The 24,505-nt window shown below is 41.7% G+C and overlaps 1 protein-coding gene across 4 annotated transcripts; it reads left to right on the top strand.

Annotated features, from left to right (window-relative positions):
• Positions 1 to 2,697: 2,697 nt before the first annotated feature.
• LOC123999093 (small G protein signaling modulator 1-like) lies at positions 2,698 to 23,938 on the top strand. Of its 4 annotated transcripts, none has more exons than XM_046304487.1 (23): positions 2,698 to 2,946; positions 3,056 to 3,099; positions 5,153 to 5,228; positions 8,637 to 8,799; positions 8,915 to 9,061; positions 11,411 to 11,478; positions 13,388 to 13,530; positions 13,619 to 13,750; positions 13,861 to 13,982; positions 14,091 to 14,158; positions 14,252 to 14,415; positions 15,461 to 15,590; positions 16,010 to 16,201; positions 16,391 to 16,536; positions 16,679 to 16,807; positions 16,920 to 17,096; positions 17,247 to 17,315; positions 19,219 to 20,661; positions 20,866 to 21,073; positions 21,190 to 21,299; positions 21,424 to 21,520; positions 21,750 to 21,917; positions 22,160 to 23,938. In XM_046304487.1, the coding sequence occupies exons 1-23, from the start codon at positions 2,940 to 2,942 to the stop codon at positions 22,246 to 22,248; spliced, it is 4,092 nt and encodes a 1,363-aa protein (XP_046160443.1). In that variant the 5' UTR covers positions 2,698 to 2,939; the 3' UTR covers positions 22,249 to 23,938. The 4 variants fall into 4 exon arrangements, with proteins under 4 accessions (XP_046160443.1, XP_046160440.1, XP_046160441.1 ...); XM_046304484.1 differs by having other exon boundaries at positions 13,619 to 13,756; XM_046304485.1 differs by having other exon boundaries at positions 8,912 to 9,061.
• Positions 23,939 to 24,505: the final 567 nt, after the last annotated feature.

Below are 24,505 nucleotides of genomic sequence, written 5' to 3'. Positions count from 1 at the left end.
CTAGTGCAATTTGGCACTTGCGCTATAAATGCAACAAAGTCCACCTTCTTCACTATTAGTGTGTCGGGAACCTTCTCCTGCATGGCATTCACTGTAGACTGGGACATCCACTACCATCTCCTTTCTACTGACTCCTTCAGCTATTTTCACTGCCTACACATAGGAGACCTGCTGGATTGCCCTGAACCTAGCTACTGTGACCTCCATCCGTACAGGGCACTCCGAGATCTCAGGAACGTGATTCCCATCACAATTACAACATCATGCCTCATCTGACTCTTCAACTACAAAAAAAAATATTGCTTTGACAAACACTTGCCACGTGTCCAAACGTTTTACAATTGCAAGACTGCAACGGCTTCTGTACATACGGTCTCACCGCATATCTCACATACCAAAGTTGTATATAAGTTAGGAGAACCACTTCATCAAATGACAGCAACATTGATAGGCTTAGTTCCTTCTTTCCATTTATCATTCGATTCAAGTGACATGGGTCTACCACTCCTGGCATGTTACTAACATTAGCTACCTCATTCAGGGTACGTGGCAACCTGTCATTCAGGGCATTGAGCCCCACCTGTTTAGATGTAAAAAATATATATATAATAATTATATATAGAGTATATATATATATATGTTTTGTTGTTGTTGCCTGTTTTGCAGGTTATTTTGACATTAATCAGTTTGCAAACATTGTAAAAATAATAACAACTGAGTTAATAAAGCTGCATACAAACATGGTCTCTTTTTTGCTTTCTTGAGTAAGGCAGCTCCAAATTGCAGGTGTTTCAGCTTAGCTCAGTGCTTTCTGTGGCAGCCACTGGAAAATACGGCCCATAGGGGTTGATAATGTTCTCTAGTTGTGCTGTGATTGGCTCAGTTTTCTGGACACTACATCACCACAAAATCTATGGGGAGAGCTTGAAAATTCTAGCCCCTTAGGTGTTGCCGTAGAGTTATATTAGAAGTGCCCATCCAATAAGGCTCAAGGTCATTGGCCACAGATAAAATTAAGTCTAATCACATTATATCTACCATAGCTTTGATTGGACTGATCATGTCAAACAAGCAGTCATCATCATGAATCACGTCGACAATCTACTGGCAAATCCTTTTCATATGTCATATGGTGCTCTTTGGCCATTGGACATATATACATTACACAACAAGTTAGAAAATGAAAATTCAACAATGGGTGGTTTGGTAGGAATCAGTGGCTAACTGCAAGTGTTGCAAAGCAATAACTAACCTTCTATTCAGTGTAGTGGGTGTGTGGTACAAGTCTGGGTTTAAGGGTCTCTTTTCCATGCTTAAAAGGATAAACATTCAACACCCCGGGCCAGAAAAGGTTGAATACATTGGCCATGATGTCAATCTGCCACGTTCAAAACAACTGGGAACTTGGAACTGGAAAATCTCTGACTTCAGTGAGTTCAAGACAACTGGGCACTCTGAAAATAACAAGCTCCAACTGGGAAAATACGCTTTGAACAGTCATCCTTCTCAGGCCTTTTTCTAGAGCTCCGACCTGAAGATCACTGACGTCATGATACTGTTCTGACTTGGTGGTGCACATGTAGCCTATAGCCTGTTTTGGAGAAATGTAATAATTGAATATTTTAAGAGCTTTCATTGCTTATATGCCCCCTTTATTTATCATGCGGTTCTGACTTGGTGTACAAGGAGAATACTATAAGAACAGCCCATGTTCTGAATTCTGTCACTGTACATTTTAGTGCTGACAAATAGTTACCTTGACTACGTTCTTGCTCATTATTGTCTTAATCAAAATTATGGATTTCCTCTTATCTGCTCATTGAAATTACAGATTGCCTCTTATCTGCTCATTGAAATTACGGATTGCCTCTTATCTGCTCGTCTTCCCTTTATGCCATAGTTTGTACATCTCAATTCTCAGTAGAAACCACATTTGTTTAGGCAAGTCAGCCATATAAGTTGTGTTTTTTTTAAAGGCAGTAAATGAGGCTGAATGAACTGTTTTGCTGCCAGACAAGGCTCCGCTGATAGACAGGTGGAGCAGTGGTAAGGATTCACTCCATGGTGTTGAAAGAAAGCTTTGTTGCTAGGGCAGCATTATGTAGGCCCTAACAGTTTGTGGGAACCGTTTGTCACCGTTAAAGTGCAATCCATGTATTATTTAGTACTGTGTTGTGTAGTGGCTTTGCTGGCATGCATCCTACATTTTGGGGGGAGTTTGCCTCACCAACATGTACATGCTAAAATCGCCACTATACATCACTATCATCACGATACCCTCCCCAAAGAGCCCTCCCTCCCAGTTATGTCTGACATCAGCAACGGAAAGCGAGAGGCATCTGGTGTTGTGCCATTGAAAACGCATACTCAAAATTCTATACATATTTACATGAAATTGTGTTAGGTCTACTACTAATTTATTTTGATACGGGACGTGATAGCCTGCTTTTCACATTGACTACTATGGAGATTTTATTTATTAGCTGTTATCTAGACAATATTGGTTAGCTGACTACTGCAAATTTGTTATTATTACTGTCAATAATCATATATAGTCTATATGAGTTGGAGATAATCACAGATTGCCTAGCTAAATAAGACAGTGGAATACCTTTCAACCAACATATTTAACCCCTTATTGTGTGTGTTTGTGTGTGTGGATATATACAGTTGAGTGAGCGAGAGAGGGCGCGCGCGCTTGTACCTGCCTTCGTGTGTAGCCTACCTGCGTGCTTCCTTGCATCCTTTATCAATCATAGACTGTAAATACAGGCCATATCATCAAGATTGACTGTGTATGCACCGTGTGGCGTGTGTTGCTTTAAAGGGGGCGTTTGGCTGCATATTCACAATCGGCCAGAGTGTAAACTGAAGAGAGGCTCATTTGAAGCAAATAGCTGTCTTTTGTGCAATTGAATCAACAGCAGCAGTGGGGCGCAATGGGAGGTAAGATGTTTCAATCATTTCGTTTTTCTATTTTAATAGGGGGGACAAATCAACATAGGCTTGAATGCCTCGGCAGCTTTCGAATGATACTGTTATTTTCTTATTCCAGAGGCCGAGACGCGCCATAAATTGCTGCGCAATGTGAAGAAAGAGGTGGGTGCCTATCTATTTGCAATGTTTATAACAACTAATTATTAGAATTAACCTTGGTCATGGATCGCTAGCAGCAGTTCTGTTTTATTGGGATTGCCAAAATGAGATTGTAAAATAGGGAGGTCTAATCGAATTGATATGTTTCAATAAAATGTTGCCTAATAGTGAGAATGTAGCCTAATACGTTTTTTTGGATCGTTATTTAATTATAAACGGTAGCCTATGCAGAGAAATAGCCTATGCAGAGAAATCATAATCATAATTTGGTCTCAGTAGGTAGCCTCGGCAATAACGCCAAGATCAGTGTAACGGTTAGTTAAGGTATGGATCGGTTATCTGTATGTGAATACGTGTGTATGTCACAGTGCCAATGAGCATCATCATTTCTATGATTATTGATAACTGCTTTTACTGAGATGTCTTTCATGTTAATGCTCGTGCTGTAATGGAGGGCGATTCAGTTCACTGGGCGCTAATATCTCAGATAGCCTAGCCCAAATCAATTGATAAGATTGTCTTGCTTCATCAATTGTTTAGAAAGTTCAAGTGTAACTGACAGCAACATTACATCTTATTCAAATCTGTTCATATACACCCCCAGGAAGAATATGACACTTAAAAAAAAAATTGACATGCGAGCACTTAGATATATGGTCATTTTCATAAATTCTTAGGATGTTGCTGTTGTTCCAGTTTATTATTTGTCGACTCCTCACCGTTATCTGACCCCACCACCTCTGCAAGAGACCCCCCATCTGTTAGCTAAAGCCATATCATACTTCTTGAAAGGAAAATTGGCTTATGGTATAGTTTGGGCTGCAGATCTGGGGAACATGAAAGGGAGAGAGGAGACTACCTCCCTGTCTGGCTCCTTTTCTGTGTAGCTGCATGCTGGTGTGTCCTCTGTCCATTTAAGAGTTGCACTTTGTTGTTTTAGGGGGAAAAGTACATCATTAGCAGCAGACTATATAGTGTACTCATTTGTGTGGATAGCACTGACCAGTGGTGTAGTGTAGGGTAAACGCAAGTAAACACAGTTTACTCAGATTTAGCAGAACAATGCATGGAAAGTACCCAGCTTTTGCGGACAAATGCATGGAAAGTATAGGAAAGCTGACTTTTCCCCCCACAACCAGCTTTCAAAGTTTACACACATTTTTTTATCACTAAATCACTGGCACTGTTCATCATTGTGACATTTTTAGAAGAGGAAAATAACGGTTTGGACAACAGACCAAGTGATTAGCTATTCACTTCCATTGTTTGTAATTATGAGAGCTTGATCTTTGACAGAGCTGAATAAATAAATGGGTGACTTTCATTGGTGATACATATTAGAATGTTATCTATAGATAACTTACTACACACACACACATATACACACCATGCATCATCACGCACGCACGCACACACACGCTCACACAGGCACATGCAAGACAAAAGACCCTTATTCTGACAAGTTATTCATGGCAGCAATTCTTATTGTGAGTCTTGTGAAGGCAATCATTGGCTCTGGTGCCTGCTGGGGGGTAAACAGGATGTTTTATTCAGTAGTGTGTGGGTTGGAGACTTCCACGTTTAGCTTCACCCTGCCTGTGGAGGCCTCATCACACTGGGGACATGACTGGCACCAGGTCGTGCAGCAAGGAAGAGGGTCTTAGTTGGTGATACTAAATATGCTGTATCTCAAATTCTGACAGGTTTTCCCAGTTTTTCGAGTAGATTTGATTGGATTTCTATCTCACAATGTTCACAATTTCTCTGTACTGTATAATTCCAGAATCTGGGAATTGGTCACAATATATTTTACTAGTGCACATTTTTTTTACACTGGTCAAGCTCTGTCTTGTCTGAAGTGATACATATCTGCATGCTCACTTGCATTCCCTCGCCACCCTCCCTCTGCCTATCTGTGATGATCTATTGTTGTGTAATCACTCCCCAACCTTCTACACTTTGATTTTCTTTCTGTTTCCTCATGTCAGAACCTGTCTCTTCATCTGCCTGTTAAATTAAAGCCAACGTCACCTTTATCTCGCTCTTTTCTTCCCAGGTGAAACAGATCATGGAAGAGGCAGTGACCCGGAAGTTTGTGCATGCAGACAGCAGCCATATAATATCCTTCTGTGGTGAGTGTGTTCATGAAGTAGTGTATTACTTATTTAATCAGTGTTGCAGATTTTACAGTTTGTCAAGGCCAATTTGTTTGTGAACAGAAGTACTGACAGTTCGTATTGCTCATTGGAGTTTTGACTTGCCTATATCTTTTTGGCTGGTTTGCTATCCCCCAGTTAAAGTTTATGCAGATAGATTAGAGATGGATTCATTAAACTGATCTACAAGCCCACTGACGGACTTCAGTGCCATATGTCAGTGCTGCAGTCATTTGATGGGAGGGAGGGTGCCGTGGTTGATGGGCAGGCCTAGCTGCATAGCTGCTTTGGGTGGGTCTAAGTGTTGATTCCATGACTGCTTAGCTTATGTGTAACAGATGCACAAGTGCTTGGTTTATCATCTTGGACCAAACACCATTACAATTGTAATGAGAGCAAGAGAGGAGTGGATAGAAGCAAGAGGTTGTAGTAAGTAAGAAACTCACATGTTTCGTGAGATGAGTAACTTTATCTCCAAAGAGCACCTTTCTTTCTCTTCTCAAAGACCCATGCAGTGCTGCTATTCTCTATAAACTGAAGAATCACTGTTGGTTTGAACTAGTCCTTTGTAAACCTCCACCCCCATCCCTCTGGTGTCACAGCCTCACATTTCACACTTGTGATATGACACATAGGATTATTGTTCCATTAACAGCTCAGTAGTAAGATTCTGGAGTCAAAAGCAGGAGGATTATTATTTGGTCCCCCAAGTTTTATAAGCAAAGATGGTATTTCTTTTTTTATTTACGTTTTTTTTCTAAAAAATGTTTTATTTTTGGACATGTCAGCTTCAAGTGATTTTTATTTTGTAAATCTGTTCCATAGTTTTCTCACGCATAATAGAGAGATGATGTATATGTGATCATATACAAATGTAAGCAATGTTTGCAATTATTATGTAAGTCAAATATTATATCTGTTTGGGCTTCTATAAATTACTTGTAATTATGTTCCGGCCCCCTGACCATCCGCTCAAGACAAAAACGGCCCGCGGCTGAATCAAGTTGGTGATTCCTGCCATAGACATACAGTTAATTTCACATACAAAATCTTAACTGATTGATTGGTCAGACATTTACTCATGACTACATTGACATTTACAGAGCAAAGTGACATCTGGCATCATCCTGTGGAGTTGAAATGTCAAGCCATGTCAAGTCCTGCCACCTCCTACTACCCCAATCTGCGTACGGTCACATTCTCAACCAACACAGCTTGATTTTAGGCTGTCTCTTATTCTTTACTATGACTGTGGCCAGTGCCTGCCTAAAATCAAGCTGTGTTGGTTGAGAATGTGACCGTACGCAGATTGGGGTAGTAGGAGGTGGCAGGACTTGACATGGCTTGACATTTCAACTCCACAGGATGATGCCTGATGTCACTTTGCTCTGCAAATGTAGGTCTATCTGCGTTAAATTGAACTGTCAGCAGACACTATTTGTAAAGAGTCAGCAGGTGGAGCAGGTCAAGCCACCTTTTGTCGCCACCCCAACAGCGGGAATTCATTACACTATTCAAAGGTGTTGATACTACACCTCCACACATCCATGGATACCCTACACTCTTTGAATAAAGGGTTCCAAAAGGGTTCTTGGGGAAGGATAAGGTTCTACCAACAACCGTTTGATCAGAATAACTATTTTTGTAAGACAAGGGTTCTTTGTAAGACAAAGGGTTCTACCTAGAAGAACCGTTAACATCTTAAGAACCATTTTTGGGAAGAAAGGGTTCTTTGATAACTCTTTGTAAGGCAAGAAGGATTCTTTGGAAGGCAAGAATGGTTTATAAATAGAAACATATATAATATTTCCCAGTTTGACTCTAATATCTGTGTTTTTGCATGTACATTGATTGGTTGATACATTTTATGCTACACAAAGATCAATAACATCTAAACTAATTCAATCTGTTGGATTTATTGCTCCTGTTACTGAGCTATTTGTTCCAGTTTAGATGATTGAGGTAGTCTCAGTATTCTTCCCTACCCTGGCAGTCATTTTGGATGCAGGTTGCGAGTGATTAACAATTCCACTTGCTGGATATCCTAACACTGTCTGGATTCCAATAGGAATTACAAATAACTTTGCAAACCAGCATAATGTGACTTGCAGGCCGGATGTGGAATCTCCTAACACCACTATTTTAGGGTATAGCTAGGTCCTCAAAGAAAGGCTTGGTGCATATGTAGTGTCATAATAAGGCTAGTAGAACCCTCCATAGACAGTTCTAGGAAGAACCTTTAGATTATAAAATGGTTCTTGGTAGAACCCTTCATAGAGGGTTCTAGGCAAAACCATATACAGGGGGTCCTTTGAAGGATCCTACATAGAGGGTTCTAGATAAAAAACCCTCTGCAAATGGTTCTACCCTGCACCAAAAAGGGTTCCTCTATTGGGACAAACCAAATAATCCTGTATGGTTCTAATTGGCACTTTTTTTAGAAGAGTGTAGCAACAGTAAACAGCATTTGTCGGTTTTCAGTCTATTTCTGGTCCTGTTGAGAGCCACCTGCGCCTGCCCTCCAACCCATCCCTGCCTCTCTGCAGTAGCACTCAAAATGTCCAAGGGTTTCTCACTTAATTTTCACCGGGTGTGTCGTGGAGGATCGTTACAAAATATAATACTTACAAGAACTTGTGAATTCAATATAGGCTTTTAATACAAACATATCAGAAGCCTAGATGGTCCGCGGAACACACACTTTTCCAGAGCACTGGCTCTGTTTTTATACACATACAACATATGAGTCCATCCCACATGCAAATGAAGTTACTTCCCTCAGTCCATCTGCCACCATTATATCCCAATCTGTGCATCCTGCTTGTTCACGCACAATAATGCCCATATCTGCTTTCAGTTAAGTTATAATGGTGACAGGACCTCTTCATGTCCCAAAAATAATACATGCTCATCTTATCCCATCTTATCCTTAAGTTTAGCTTCTTTGGTATGTCTGTCCTTATTAGGACTAGTAGACTATGTGTCTCTTCTCTTCATGTCCTAAAAATGTGTGCCCTATGTCTATAGTCCATCCGTTGGTCATTTGGCTGACCCCCTCCTTTGTGTGTCCCTCTGACCTTGGTATGTCCAGCTGTCCTATGCTCTCATGGCCTTACTTTGGTTTCCTGTCCTATACAATAGACAATGCATTTTACCAGAATGGCAAATGCACTCTTAAGTGTATCTTTCTCTTGTGGTACAGTATTATGTTTCTCCCTATATGTACATCTTGCTCCCACAGGTGCTCCTGAAAAATATCAAACTTTGCTAGGGAAATCCATAAACAGTATGTGGTTTACTTGTTGTTTACAGGGTATGCAATCATAGCTTAGTGAATATCGTTTTGGGGAAAAACTGTATATTCTGTACTATCTGTGTCAACAGCTGTAGTGGAGGCATGTGTGCTCCATGGGCTGAAGAGGCGAGCAGCGGGCCTCCTGTGCAGTAATAAGGTAGCAGCACTCTTCATGAAGGTGGGGAAGAGCTTCACCCCGGTGGAGGAACTGTGTCAAAAGGTCCAAGAACTAGAGCAGCTCATCGAGACCAAGTAAGACAATGATCTTGGATAGTAATTCCCATCACCCCCCCCCCCCTCCACACACACAGAGATGTCAAAAGTATACCACATTTGTATCACACTCTCCTCTCCTCTCCTCCAGCAGACAGGCTCAACTAAATAATGTCAGTGTTCCGAAACAACCCAGGGTGACCAACCTCCCCCCCCAGGGCTTGAGGAACCTGTGGATCCGCACTGCTCTCATGGAGAAGCTTCTGGACAAGATTGTCATGTACCTAGTGGAGAACAGCAGGTTAATCAACTGATCAGCTTCTGGCTGATATTGTGTTTAATCTTACCAATCCCAACAGTTGCTGTTCAATGTATAGCCTACTACTCATATCCCTTTCACACTAAGTAATTTTTCTACTAACTATACCATACCACCAACTATTGCCGGAATCAAAGCCAAAACTTGTATTTCCCGCCTAACAACCGAGTAATTATTTTGGTAAAGTTCTGCCTACGGCTCAGTATGAAACGTAGCCGTAATGCTGGGCAGGCATTGGCACACACTACTCTCTTAAACTCTTTATGGTTGCTAGGCAGCGGCAGTAATCCATCCTCCTGCCAGTTCTGCAATTTGGCTAGGGAAATGTTAGCTAAGTTGAGGTGAGTGCTTGCTTATGATCATCTAGTCTAGTTGGCTAATTATTTAGAACATTTTGCCAGCATGTTATGTAATATATTATTTTGCTCTTCACTTGCAGACGCTTAGTAGCCTAGGCCTACTCCTGACTAAAACCCTGTGTCTTCAAAACAAATCACATTTATTTATATAGCCCTTCGTACATCAGCTGATATCTCAAAGTGCTGTACAGAAACCCAGCCTAAAACCCCAAACAGCAAGCAATGCAGGTGTAGAAGCACGGTGGCTAGGAAAAACTCCCTAGAAAGGCCAAAACCTAGGAAGAAACCTAGAGAGGAACCAGGCCTCTTCTGGCTGTGCCGGGTGGAGATTATAACAGAACATGGCCAAGATGTTCAAATGTTCATAAATGACCGGCATGGTCAAATAATAAGCAGCAGCACAGCCAGGTGGACTGGGGACAGCAAGGAGTCATCGTGTCAGGTAGTCCTGGGGCATGGTCCTAGGGCTCAGGTCCTCCGAGAGAGAGAAAGAAAGAGAGAAAGAGAGAATTAGAGAAAGCACACTTAAATTCACACAGGACACCGAATAGGACAGGAGAAGTACTCCAGATATAACAAACTGACCCTAGCCCCCCGACACATAAACTACTGCAGCATAAATACTGGTGGCTGAGACAGGAGGGGTCAGGAGACACTGTGGCCCCATCCGAGGACACCCCCGGACAGGGCCAAACAGGAAGGATATAACCCCACCCACTTTGCCAAAGCACAGCCCCCACACCACTAGTGGAATATCTTCAACCACCAACTTACCATCCTGAGACAAGGCTGAGTATAGCCCACAAAGATCTCCGCCATGGCACAACCCAAGGGGGGGCGCCAACCCAGACAGGATGACCACATGAGTGAATCAACCCACTCAGGTGACGCACCCCTTCCAGGAACGGCATGAGAGAGCCCCAGTAAGCCAGTGACTCAGCCCCTGTAATAGGGTTAGAGGCAGAGAATCCCAGTGGAAAGAGGGGAACCGGCCAGGCAGAGACAGCAAGGGCGGTTCGTTGCTCCAGAGCCTTTCCGTTCACCTTCCCACTCCTGAGCCAGACGACTTAAAGGTTGAGACCGAGTTTGCGTCTCTGACATGGGTAGGCAGACCGTTCCATAAAAATTGAGCTCTATAGGGGAAAGCCCTGCTTCCAGCTGTTTGCTTAGAAATTCTAGGGACAATTAGGAGGCCTGCGTCTTGTGACCGTAGCGTACGTGTAGGTATGTACGGCAGGACCAAATCTGAGAGATAGGTAGGAGCAAGCCCATGTAATGTCTTCACTGACTTGTCTCAATCAATGTGATTTTGTTTAATTGAATCTCTATCTGTATGGACTATTTGGTTAATTTGGTTTCAGCCTGGGCAAATGGAGATGGTATAGCTCATCTGTTTATTTGGTTATCTACAATATCACTGATCAGAAACATTTAGCAATAATAGGCTATCACTTTTGACACAAGTTGTGTGGATACAATATTATTTGTATTTTACTCTGTTTTTATTCTATCATATTCTTACTACAAAATATATGGGTGTGGACTGTGATCGGGGTAGGTGTGTCTTGACTGTTTAATGAACAAAATAGATCTCATTTGGACATAACATAATTAAACTCAAAATATGTAATTCTATTGTTTTGAAAAGGACTTTTATTAGTGTTATGTTTCGTAGGACTTGCCTTAACAAATGAATAATAGATGTATTTTTTATTGTGTATATTCAATGGATTTATTCAAATAAACACCCACTCACATCTGCACATTACTATTTATTACCACTTGTCACTGACCTGCCGGAATGCGCACAGGCGGTATAAAAGGCATGTGTAGGCAAGAATGTGGGAGAAATGGCCTTGTTTGTAAGGGGGTCATATAAACATGGTCATTTCTTTTGTCAAAATACTGTAAATCTTATGCATAAACAGTATTCTTGCACCATTTTTAGTAAACATGATTTTCTGTCTTCCAGTACTTTCTATGACAGGGAGGCCATTCTAATGGATGCTGTGGATGGACCAATCCTTGCCTCTCTGTTAGGTATTAATGGACCTCTTCTTATAGCTTCTATTGCCAGGATGTGGCCAGACAGATCTGATAAGATAAGAAATAGCACATTGAATGGCACATTACAGTGACTGTGACTCCCTCTAAGATAACCCATGGATACAACATGACACAGTTCAAGTCGGAAGTTTGCATACACCTTAGCCAAATACATTTAAACTCTGTGTTTCACAATTCCTGACATTTAATCCTAGTAAAAATTCCCTGTCTTAGGTCAGTTAGGATCACCACTTTATTTTAAGAATGTGAAATGTCAGAATTATAGTAGATAGAATTATTTATTTAAGATTTTTTTCTATCATAACATTCCCAGTGGGTCAGAAGTTTACATACACTCAATTAGTATTTGGTAGCATTGCCTTTAAGTTGTTTAACTTGGGTCAAACGTTTCGGTTAGCCTTCCACAAACTTCCCACAATAAGTTGGGTGAATTTCGGGCCATTCCTCCTGACAGAGCTGGTGTAACTGAGTCAGGTTTGTAGGCCTCCTTGCTCACACACGCTTGTTCAGTTCTGCCCACACATTTTCTATAGGATTGAGGTCAGGGCTTTGTGATGGACACTCCAATACCTTGACTTTGTTGTCCTTATGCCATTTTGCCACAACTTTGGAAGTATGCTTGGGGTCATTGTCCATTTGGAATACCCATTTGCGACCAAGTTTTAACTTCCTGACTGATGTCTTGAGATGTTGCTTCAATATATCCACATACTTTTCGTTTCGTCATGAAAGGAAAGTGCATCAGTCCCTATTGCAGCAAAACAACATGATGCTGCCACACCTGTGCTTCACGGTTGGGATGGTGTTCTTCGGCTTGCAAGCATCCCCCTTTTTTTATGGTGGTTTTAAAGCAGTGGCTTCTTCCTTGCTGAGCGGCCTTTCATGTTATGTCGATATAGGACTCGTTTTTACTGTGGATATAGATTTTGTACCTGATTCCTCCAGCATCCTCACAAGGTCCTTTGCTGTTGTTCTGGGATTGATTTGCACTTTTTGAACTGAACTACGTTCATCTCTAGGAGACAGAATCGTGTCTCCTTCCTGAGCTGTATGACAGCTGCGTGGTGCCATGGTGTTTATACTTGCGTACTATTGTTTGTACAGATGAACGTGGTTCTTTCAAGCGTTTGAAAATTGCTCCCAAGGATGAACCAGACTTGTGTAGGTCTACAATATTTTTTCTGAGGTCTTGGCTGATTTCTTTTGATTTTCCCATGATGTCAAGCAAAGAGGCACTGAGTTTGAAGGTAGGCCTTGAAATACATCCACAGGTAGACCTCCAATTGACTCAAATTATGCCAATTAGCCTATCAGAAGCTTCTAAAGCAATGACATAATTTTCTGGAATTTTCCAAGCTGTTTAAAGGCACAGTCAACTTAGTGTATGTAAATTCTGACTCACTGGAATTGTGATACAGTGAATTATAAGTGAAATAATATATCTGTAAGCAATTGTTGGAAAAATTGCTTGTGTCATGCACAAAGTAGATGTCCTAACCGACTTGCCAAAACTATAGTTTGTTAACAAGAAAAACAACTTTTAATGACTCCAACATAAGTGTATTTAAACTTCCGACTTCAACCGTAGGAGACTAGTGCTTAACAGTGGATATTACCTTATTTCAGATAAGGACATAGCTATGTGGTTTAGAAGATAAATATACTGGTTACTAACTCCAAATTGACTTTATACTCACACTTATAACAGACAAGTGCATTTACCTCTTCCTGAGAGCGTAACAATGACATTGCTGGTACCTAGTTATTTCACTCTGTATGATGATGGTTTAGTACAGTTCTTTAGGGGCTAGAAATTGTGATTTCACTTTTCCACGCCCAAACTGTTGTGGATCTCAGTGTTTTGTTGCTTTTACTCTTGCAGTCGGCCCCTGTGCTCTGGAGTACACTAAGGTGAAGACAGCCGACCACTTCTGGACAGACCCATCTGCTGATGAGCTAGTGCAGAGACACCGCATCCACAGTGGCCACTGTCGCCAGGACTCCCCCTCCAGGCGACCTGCCCTGGTCAGTGTGTGGATGATGTGTTTGTAAATGAATGATGTGTGTGAAGTATATGATGTATAAAAAATGGTCAAATGGTATTTTCTATTAGATCCAGAAGAGGCAGTCCAGTGGCAGTATGGAGGACCGGCCCATCCTGTGGGCTAGGGACTATGTTGAGTCCCTCCATCAGAACAACAGGGCTACACTGCTGTTTGGCAAGAACAACGTCCTGGTGCAGCCGGTGTGTGTATGTGTGTGCATGTGTGTGATTTAAAGGATCTGACATAACTTTTTATCACTGTTTAAACAGCAGGGAATGCTTTGTAACAAATATATTGTCTTGGTCAACAGAGGGATGACATGGAGGCTATTCCAGGGTACCTGTCTCTCCACCAGACTGCAGATCTCATGACCCTGAAATGGACGCCCAACCAGCTCATGAATGGCACTGTGGCAGATGATACTGAAAAAAGGTCATGTAATATCAAATCACAGTAATAGAAACATATTCTGACACTCATATTTATCCACTGAGCATGCCAAATTATATACGATTTGTTCACACATTTATTTTCCTACAGTGTTTACTGGGACTTTGCCATGACTATTCGCCTGGCGGAGATTGTTTATCTGCACTGCCATCAGCAAGGTACAGGAACCTCTCTTAATTATGTAGTCCTATAGCTTTGTATACATTTGTTTGTTTGTGTGTTATTGACCTTGTGATCATGTTTTTTCCCAGTGGACAGTGGTGGGACAGTGGTTCTGGTGAGTCAGGATGGGATCCAGAGGCCTCCACTGCGGTTCCCCCGGGGAGGACACCTGCTCCAGTTCCTGACCTGCCTGGAGACGGGCCTGCTGCCACACGGACAACTGGATCCCCCGCTCTGGTCCCAGAGGGGAAAGGTCTGCATTATTCCGATCTCAATTCATGTTTACTGTAGCCATTATGTCCACATCCACTAAATGAAGCCTGATGGTATGATTTAGCTAGTTGTTTCTAAAACATGAAAGCAGGGTCATCTATAACATAATGTATGTTGTTTGGCTGAGGATAACTCTGATCTCTGTGTTAGTACACTGCTGCCAGAGGAATACTTTTACACTGACATTGATCTTATCCACCAATTTAGCCTCCAAGTAGAAAATAACATTGACCTGCCAAAGCAAAGGGAACACGGTCTGAAGGTTTTTTATATGATTTGTGATGATGAAAGTGGTAGTGATAGCAGAGCTGGGAATATAATTCACAGGCTGCAATAGAAGATAGCTTTGTAAGGGTTGTGGTATATTACCTGCAGGCCAGTGAAAGAATATAAAACCTAGGAATTTAAGTGTGAGTGGGGTCTGGATAACATGAAGGACATTTGTGAGACCAAGGACAAGGATATTGACTTGTGACTGGCCTTCTCAGGCTGGATCATTAATTGTATCTAGCCTAGTCGTGCTTCACAATTAAACAATAGGGATCTGAGTTTTAGAGTAAGATCAAATAAAACTTTAATCACTCTCGCAAATCATCATCATAACATCCCTTTGTCTTATACTGAGTGCAGTGCATCCCTTTGTCTTATACTGAGTGCAGTACATTCCTTTGTCTTATACTGAGTGCAGTACATCCCTTTGTCTTATACTGAGTGCAGTACATTCCTTTGTCTTATACTGAGTGCAGTACATCCCTTTGTCTTATACTGTGTGCAGTACATCCCTTTGTCTTATACTGAGTGCAGTACATTCCTTTGTCTTATACTGAGTGCAGTACATTCCTTTGTCTTATACTGAGTGCAGTACATTCCTTTGTCTTATACTGAGTGCAGTACATTCCTTTGTCTTATACTGAGTGCAGTACATTCCTTTGTATTATACTGAGTGAAGTACATTCCTTTGTCTTATACTGAGTGCTTACATTCCTTTGTCTTATACTGAGTGCAGTACATTCCTTTGCCTACAGGGAAAGGTTTTCCCTAAATTGCGGAAGAGGAGTCCGCAGGGCTCTGTGGAGTCTGTGTCGGATAAAGAAGAGGACGAGGCCACTGACTATGTTTTTCGGATCCTTCTTCCCGGTACTCCGTCAGACTTTGGTATGTCACTCGTGATCTTCTTATTCTGTATCGATTTTCTGTTCAAATATGTTCAGAATAAACTTTTTCATTCATTTTTTTTGCTCGCTCTCATTGTTTTGTTGACCATTGTCCCATGTGCCTTCCCTCAGCCCCTCTCTGTCCAGCCCATGTGTCTCGGCCTGTATCTGTAGTCCTGTGAATCTGCGAACACCCTCCATTAGTTACCCTGGATTTGAGACCATACATGGGCATCAAGTTGTCTTTGTCACACCTCCATCTTCTGTCTTGGTTTGTCAATGTTTCCATGGTTATTATGAAAGAAAGTCACCCAAATCCTCTATCAGTTCTAGAAGATCTTGTAGCTGTTGCTAATGACAATAACAATAACGACGATGTTCATGCTGATGATAACATTGAGCCTGTTGTTTGCTGTCCAGTGGCTCCAGAGCTGATGGACCAGGTGTTGAACATGTGGCACCCCACACCCAGGAAGTCCTCCTGTTTCTCCTGCGCTCTCAACGGATCCCGTGTTGGCTCACTACCCAACGGCTGCAACCAGGACAGGGCTCCCCTGAAACTCCTCTGTGACACCATGAAGTACCAGATCATTTCCCGTGCTTTCTATGGTTGTGAGTACATGCATCATAAATTAATTTAGGAAAGACCGATTCAAATGCTATTATCTGCATGCAGTGGCATACTGCAGCTTCACAAGGGCGAGGGGGGGGGGGTGTCTTGCGGGAATGTTTTGTACACCAGTGTCTTCATGTTATGGTTGGATTGATAACCATGCATGTTTCTTCACTTCTTCATTGAAGGGCTTGCCTACTGCCGTCACCTGTCCACTGTTCGTATCCACCTCTCTGCCCTGGTCAACCCCACCATCGTCGACCCTAACGTGCCTCATGATGCCCAGAAAGGACTCACTGTGGATGTCTGGAGCAGCTTCCTCCAGGACCGCTCTGTAAGATCTACTGTACCATCTGCTCATCATTCTCAACACACTGTACACACAACCACAACATGCAGTGATTGTATATGACAGACAGCTGATGACAGTACTGTATTGAGTACTGTAATCACATTCACAATCTTTTCTCCTGCAGGCATATGATGAGCATGAGCTTCTGCGTCTGGTGTACTATGGTGGTGTGGCTCCTACAATACGCAAGGAGGTCTGGCCATTCCTGCTGGGACACTACCACTTCGATATGACCCAGAAATGTAGGATGGAGGTGGGTATTGTTATATTGTAATGTGGTAAAATTATGGAACTCAGGAATCAAAGTAGGGAGGATGGTCAAATGTACACACTAGTGACCCTGTGTGTTTATAATCTGTGTATAGGTGGATGAGCAGGTGCGGGCCTGCTATGAGCAGACTATGAAAGAGTGGCTGGGCTGTGAGGCCATCGTAAAGCAGCAAGAGGGGGAGAAGCATGCTGAAGCCATAGCCAAGTGCAACTCTGTGGCCAGTGTGGACAGACCAGGACCAGTGCAGAGAGACTCCACCATCAGCACTGATGTAAGTGGGCCATACCAGTCCCATTTGATGAGTGCAACACATGACAGAATTTGTGACTCATACTCATATGGTTAACCCACTTACATATGTCTCTCCCCATGCTGTTCTGGTCTCTTCCTGGTTGGCATTTGTCTCATCCTCCTACACCAGTCCTCACAGAGCATTGGTTCAGACAAACAGATTGCCCACTCACAGAGTGACTCCAGAAGTAGCACACAGGTATAGTATGTTTATACTGAAGGATTTTATTAGAATATCTTGATTAGAGTTCGACCAATTATGATTTTTCAACGCCGATACCGATAATGATTATTGGAGGACCAAAAAAGCCGATACCGATTAATCGACCGATTATAAAAATATACAAATATTTGTAATAATGACAATTACAACAATACTGAATGAACACTTATTTTAACTTAATATAATACATCAATAAAAATCCATTTAGCCTCAAATAAATAATGAAACATGTTCAATTTGGTTTAAATAATGCAAAACCAAAGTGTTGGAGAAGTAAAAGTGCAATATGTGTCATGTAAAAAAGCGAACGTTTGAGTTCCTTGCTCAGAACATGAGAACATATGAAAGTTGCTGGTTCCTTTTAACATGAGACTTCAATATTCCAAGGTAAGAGGTTTTAGGTTGTAGTTAATATAGTATGTATAGGACTATTTCTCTCTATACCATTTGTATTGCATATACCTTTGACTATTGAATGTTCTTATAGGCACTATATTTTTGCCAGTGTAACAGTATAGCTTCCGTCCCTCTCCTCGCCCCTATCTGGGCTCGAACCAGGAACACATCGACAACAGCCACACTTGAAGCAGCGTTACCCATCACTCCACAAAAGCTGGGGCCCTTTCAGAGCAAGGGGAATAACTGCTCCAAGTCTCAGAGCGAGTGACATTTGAAACGCTATTAGCGCACACCCAGCTAACTAACTAGCCATTTCACATCGGTTACACCAGCCATTAGGCTGATAGGCTTGAAGTCATAAACAGCGCTGTGCTTGCAAAGAGCTACTCACAAAACGCACGAAAGTGCTGTTTGAATGAATGCTTACCAGCCTGCTGCTGCCTAAAATCGCTCAGTCAGACTGCTCTATCAAATCATAGATTTAATTATAACATAATAACACACAGGAATATAAGCCTTTGGTCATTAATATGGTCAAATCCGGAAACGACCATTTCGAAAACAAAACGTTTATTATTTCAGTGAAATACGGAATCGTTCGGTATTTCATCTAACGGGTGGCATCCCTAAGTCTAAATATTCTTGTACCATTGCACAACCTTCAATGTTATGTCATAATTCTGGCAAATTAGTTCGCAATGAGCCAGGCTGCCAAACTGTTGCATATACCCTAACTCTGCGTGCAATGAACGCAAGAGATATGACACAATTTCACCTGGTTAATATTGCCTGCTAACCTGGATTTCATTTAGCTAAATATGCAGGTTTAAAAATATATACTTCTGTGTATTGATTTTAATAAAGGCATTAGTGTTTATGGTTAGGTACAGTCGTCCACCGATTGTGTTTTTTTTCAAAATGCGCTTTTGTTAAATCATCCCCCAGCATTCCATCGATTATATGCAACGCAGGACACGCTAGATAAACTAGTAATATCATCAACCATTTGTAGTTATAACTAGTGATTATGATTGATTGTTTTTTATAAGATAAGTTTAATGCTAGCTAGTAAATTACCTTGGCTTCTACTACATTCGCATAACAGGCAGGCTTCCTCATGGAGTGCAATGAGGGGCAGGTGGTTAGAGCGTTGGACTAGTTAGCTGTAAGGTTGCAAGATTGAATCCCCCGAGCTGACAAGGTGAAAATCTGTCGTTCTGCCCCTGAACAAGGCAGTTAACCCACCGTTCCTAGGCCGTCATTGAAAATAAGAATGTGTTCTTAACTGACTTGCCTAGTTAAATAAGGGTATAAAAAATAAAAAATAAAAAACACCTGCAAATCGGCGCCCAAAAATACCGATTTCCGATTGTTATGAAAACTTGAAATCGGCCCTAATTAATCTGCCATTCCGATTAATCGATTGACCTCTAATCTTGATAATACTTGGTATTCACTCTCCTATGGTCTGCTGTTGCAGGTATTTTGGTTTGTCGAGGAAGTGGAACTGATTGAATCTGAGACGAAGCGAGAGAAAAGCAAAGAGCGGTCCAAAACCCCACTGAAAGACCTCCGAGATGTAGCCATCCCAAATGGTACCTCAGACTCTGGGGACCCATCCTTCTACAGATTGTCTGTTGACTCAGGTCTTCCAGAACAGCCTCAAAGCACAAACAACAGCAACAGTCCTGTATCTGACTCACCAGTCAGACCAGCAGCCACTCAGCCATCACCAGAGCCATCAGCGGTCCAAGGAGCTGCATCTAGCTTAGTGGCCAAGGCTGAGCCACCCCTAATAGAGAATCCTTTCACTGTCTTGGGAACTGAAGTTGGATCTGAAGACCTAAAGCTGCCGATAACAGTTGACGACAAGGCAGCATCAGCCGGAGAGTTCAAGGCCCCAGAGCGTGAAGTGGTTGAAAGCTCTAGATTGGTAGAAATCGTGAAAACCTCAGAGAAAGTTGAAGAGGGTATTGACAAAAAATATGCAAAGTCCTTAGGAAATGTTGAAATGGAAGAAAACAACGTTATAGCAGATGGGTTGTCTGAAGTTTCCACCACAGAAGACACAAAGCTCCTTGTGAGAGCAGTGTTTGCAACTGAGAATACTGATATTCTCAAACTAGAAATGGAGGTTTCTAATATATATATTCCAGCTCCGCCACTAGGCGAGGCCACATTTACTAAAACACAAGAGAACAAAGCCCCAGCGACAGAGCCCTTCTGTTCCAGAAAGCCATCTGTAACAGAAGGAAACAAAGATTCAACAATGATAAGGGAGGCTGGTATTGCTGAAAAAGAGGACACAACCTCTTCTGAAATGGAAGAAATCACAGTATCTGAATTTCAAAAAATGCAAACCCCTCAAACCAGCAAGGCTTGTGTTTGTGAGAAAGACATGGATAGTACTAAAGAAAAGGTTGCAGATGTATTTGTAACCAAACCATTAGAGTCTGTGGAGGCCAATTTCCCTGAGAATTACAATAACAAAGCTGCAGAAATGACAGCTGCCATAGATTCAGAGAAACATGCACCTGCATTGCCAGTACTGAATCCACCCCTGCCTGAGGCCAGGGCCAGTGTTACAGTGACATCCCACTCTAGGCGATCTCCTGATACACTAGATTCTGATGACTCGCCCTCTGCCTTAGAGATGGAGGATATTCCCACTGCCTGGGCTAGACCTTTGTCTGGCCTGATGGCTACCCCACCTGCCCCCTTGGCCCTGGGGAGAGTTGGCTCAGGGGAGCCTGTCCTGGAAGCACCCTCCAACACCAGTCCTGATGGAACAGAGCCAGCCCTGTCTGAGGAGGAGCCTGAGATGGAGAGTCTCTACACTCAGTCTGACTCTGTGGTTGAAACAGAGGAACTCAAACCTGATGTCTCAACAGTGGCATTGTCCCCAGCAGGGACTACCTATTCTGTAAGTACTCCAAATGAGTTACCTACTGTATGTGTACTGTAATGAATGTCACAGCTTTTGAGGTTAATTGGCTAAGGGTTGGTTTAACATACAGTACCCAACTGGCTACAGAGTTGACACAATGCTGGTATGAATGACGAAACAATAGCCATTTGAAGTTGATCAAATTGAACTAATCTCAGTTCCTTTTGTCACTCTGTGCAGCAAGAGCAGCTGGATTTGTACTTGCTCAACCTGCATCGCATTGATAAGGACGTGAGGCGCTGTGACAGATCCTACTGGTACTTCACTCCTGCTAACCTGGAGAAACTACGCAACATAATGTGCAGTTATGTATGGCAGCATCTGGAGATTGGCTATGTCCAGGGCATGTGTGATCTGCTGGCTCCTTTACTGGTCATTCTGGATGACGGTCAGTCTGCATTAACAATAGCTCTCTTATACTGCATAATATTACTGCATAATTTGCAGACATGAGTAAGATAACATGAATCATTTGCTGTTTATTTGTGTCTGTGTGTTACTCAGAGGTCATAGCGTTCAGCTGCTTCTCTGAGTTGATGAAAAGGATGAATCACAACTTCCCCCATGGAGGGGCCATGGACTCACACTTTGCCAACATGCGCTCCCTCATCCAGGTACCATAAACACATATGCTCACACACACGCACGTATATACACAGTCACACATGCACATTATTATAAGTACAGCGATATTACTCTGTAGTACCAGATAGGCACTCTCATCCTCTTTTCTGCTAGATCCTTGATGCAGAGCTCTTTGAAGTGATGCAGATGAATGGAGACTACACTCACTTCTACTTCTGCTACCGCTGGTTCCTGCTAGACTTCAAACGAGGTGCTGACATCTGCACGGGCATGTGTTACATTGCACACACTATGAAAGGGCCATGCTGGTGATGTTTAAACCTAAATGAATCTTGTTCAAGTTATACAATATGAAGGACCGATACAGATTTTTAGCTAGTTTTTTCTGACATTTTATTTCTGTGACATGACTGTTCTGCAGGCAGGTCATATCACAGTCTTCTTTGGTGTATAACCTGCTGTGCCATTCTTCTCTTCAGAGATGGTGTATGATGATGTGTTCTCCGTGTGGGAGACCATCTGGGCGGCCACGTATACCTCCTCCACTCATTTTGTCCTCTTCATCGCTCTGGCACTGGTGGAGATGTACCGAGACATCATCCTGGAGAACAACATGGACTTCACTGACATCATTAAGTTCTTCAACGGTGAGGCTAAGCGATGACTTTAGATGTTGTTATGGAATGGAATATTTGACAATTCAGTTATTTCATTTCATTGCCACTTTCTTTTTGCTTGCTGAATGTATGTTTTGAATGTAGCAACTGCTTTTATTGTGCGTGCTAACAACATCAAAAAGCACAACTCCATAGGCTGCACTCATATGTAAATCAACACAACCAATTAGGTTCTTGTAACACAGTGTGTTTGATTTGATTTCCCTCTTCAGAAATGGCCGAGCATCACAACGTCCCGCAGGTCCTAACGATGGCTCGAGACTTGGTCCTCAAAGTGCAGACTCTCATAGAAAACAAGTAATCCACCATGTGTCTGTTCCTTTCCCTTTCACTCAGTGTGCAACATTTTGACAATATGTTCACTTGTATTTGTATGAAAGCTATAAAAAAAACTATTATTCAGTATTTCAAAATCATGCTTCTAAATAATTATTTATATTCCTGAAATCATCAGGTGACCCATACTGAAAATATACTCACACTACAATAATTGCACAACACAATATTTCTGTGTCTCTAAAAGCACTTTCCTATGTTCAGGTAATTAACATTATAATCAATACGTTTGAATAAATGTAATTGTTCACTTAGTGAATGTACCCTTTTAAAAACAAAAACTCTTTTGCATATTGCTTCAGGATGTTTTTGTATTTGCTTTGCCTTAAATTTAGCTATTTTGTGCAGGGATATTCTCAATATGATTACCAAATGAGATCTTGTTTGTACATTGCCATCATGCACTTCCCATCAGTTAGAACCATTCACAGAGTAGAGGTGCAGCCTTCCAACATGGTAGCCAGTATTTTTGTATTAGTGCTTAAATCGGTCTCTTCATTATATATTCACCTGGCTAAATGTCTGTGTGTATTGCTGTGGTACTGTAATGTTAACTGTAAAAGTATTTGTAACACAAAGGCTAATGTTCAAAAGTATCTGTGAGCATAACAATGGAGTTAAATGGTTTCATATCAGATATGTACACACGTCAGCTACTGTACATGTGATCAGATATGTACACACGTCAGCTACTGTACATGTGATCATATATGTACACAAGTCAGCTACTGTACATGTGATCAGATATGTACACACGTCAGCTACTGTACATGTGATCAGATATGTACACACGTCAGCTACTGTACATGTGATCAGATATGTACACACATCAGCTACTGTACATGTGATCAGATATGTACACACGTCAGCTACTGTACATGTGATTAGATATGTACACACGTCAGCTACTGTACATGTGATCAGATATGTACACACATCAGCTACTGTACATGTGATCAGATATGTACACACGTCAGCTACTGTACATGTGATTAGATATGTACACACATCAGCTACTGTACATGTGATCAGATATGTACACACGTCAGCTACTGTACATGTGATCAGATATGTACACACATCAGCTATTGTACATGTGATCAGATATGTACACACATCAGCTATTGTACATGTGATCAGATATGTACACACGTCAGCTACTGTACATGTGATCAGATATGTACACACGTCAGCTACTGTACATGTGATCAGATATGTACACACATCAGCTACTGTACATGTGATCATATATGTACACACATCAGCTACTGTACATGTGAGCAGATATGTACACACATCAGCTACTGTACATCTGATCAGATATGTACACACGTCAGCTACTGTACATGTGATTAGATATGTACACACGTCAGCTACTGTACATGTGATCAGATATGTACAAACATCAGCTACTGTACATGTGATCAGATATGTACACACGTCAGCTACTGTACATGTGATCAGATATGTACACACGTCAGCTACTGTACATGTGATTTGTTGCTTGACAATAAAAATAAATAAACCGTCAAACATATATGAGCAAAGGAGAAAAATACAAATATTTTTTATATGTATTCTTGAACTGTTTATTGTTGTTATTACTTTGCTGTGTATTAAACAATCCATATATTTTGGATTCAGCATTGTGTCAACTTTGGTTTAATTCATTGCACTTTACTCAGTGTTGTCTTTGGTAAAGCCACGTTTGCCTGTAGCCAAAGTGTGCTGTAGGGTTGTCACTAGTTATCACGGCCATAAAGTCGTAATTATGTCTAAACCCTGCCCATTTCTATAATTTCTCTTCTTAAAATCTGATTTCAAACCTAACCCTAACTATAACCACACCCAAACCTTAAATTTAGACCAACAAGCACCTATTTTGTGCGCCTATCTTGACAATGTGGCTGTGGAATCTGACTTTGTGACTGTGTTATCTAATGGAAACCGTGCTGGTGTTGACAAAGATACACTACAGGATCAAAAGTAAGTGGACACCTGCTCGTCGAACATCTCTTTCCAAAATCATGGGCATTAAGTTGGTCTGCCCTTTGCTGTCATAACAGCCTCCACTCTTCTGGGAAGGCTTTTCACTAGATGTTAGAACATTGCTGCTTTGACTTGCTTCTACTCGGCCACAAGAGCATTAGTGAGGTCGGACACTGGTGTTGGGTGATTAGCTCTGTCTCGCAGTCAGCGTTCCAATTCATCCCAAAGGGGTT

Source organism: Oncorhynchus gorbuscha, linkage group LG16 (genome assembly GCF_021184085.1).
Source record: "Oncorhynchus gorbuscha isolate QuinsamMale2020 ecotype Even-year linkage group LG16, OgorEven_v1.0, whole genome shotgun sequence".
In the NCBI taxonomy this organism is placed as follows: Eukaryota; Metazoa; Chordata; class Actinopteri; order Salmoniformes; family Salmonidae; genus Oncorhynchus; species Oncorhynchus gorbuscha.
The sequence above is the reverse complement of the archived record's forward strand: the minus strand, read 5'-3'. Positions and strand labels throughout refer to the sequence as shown.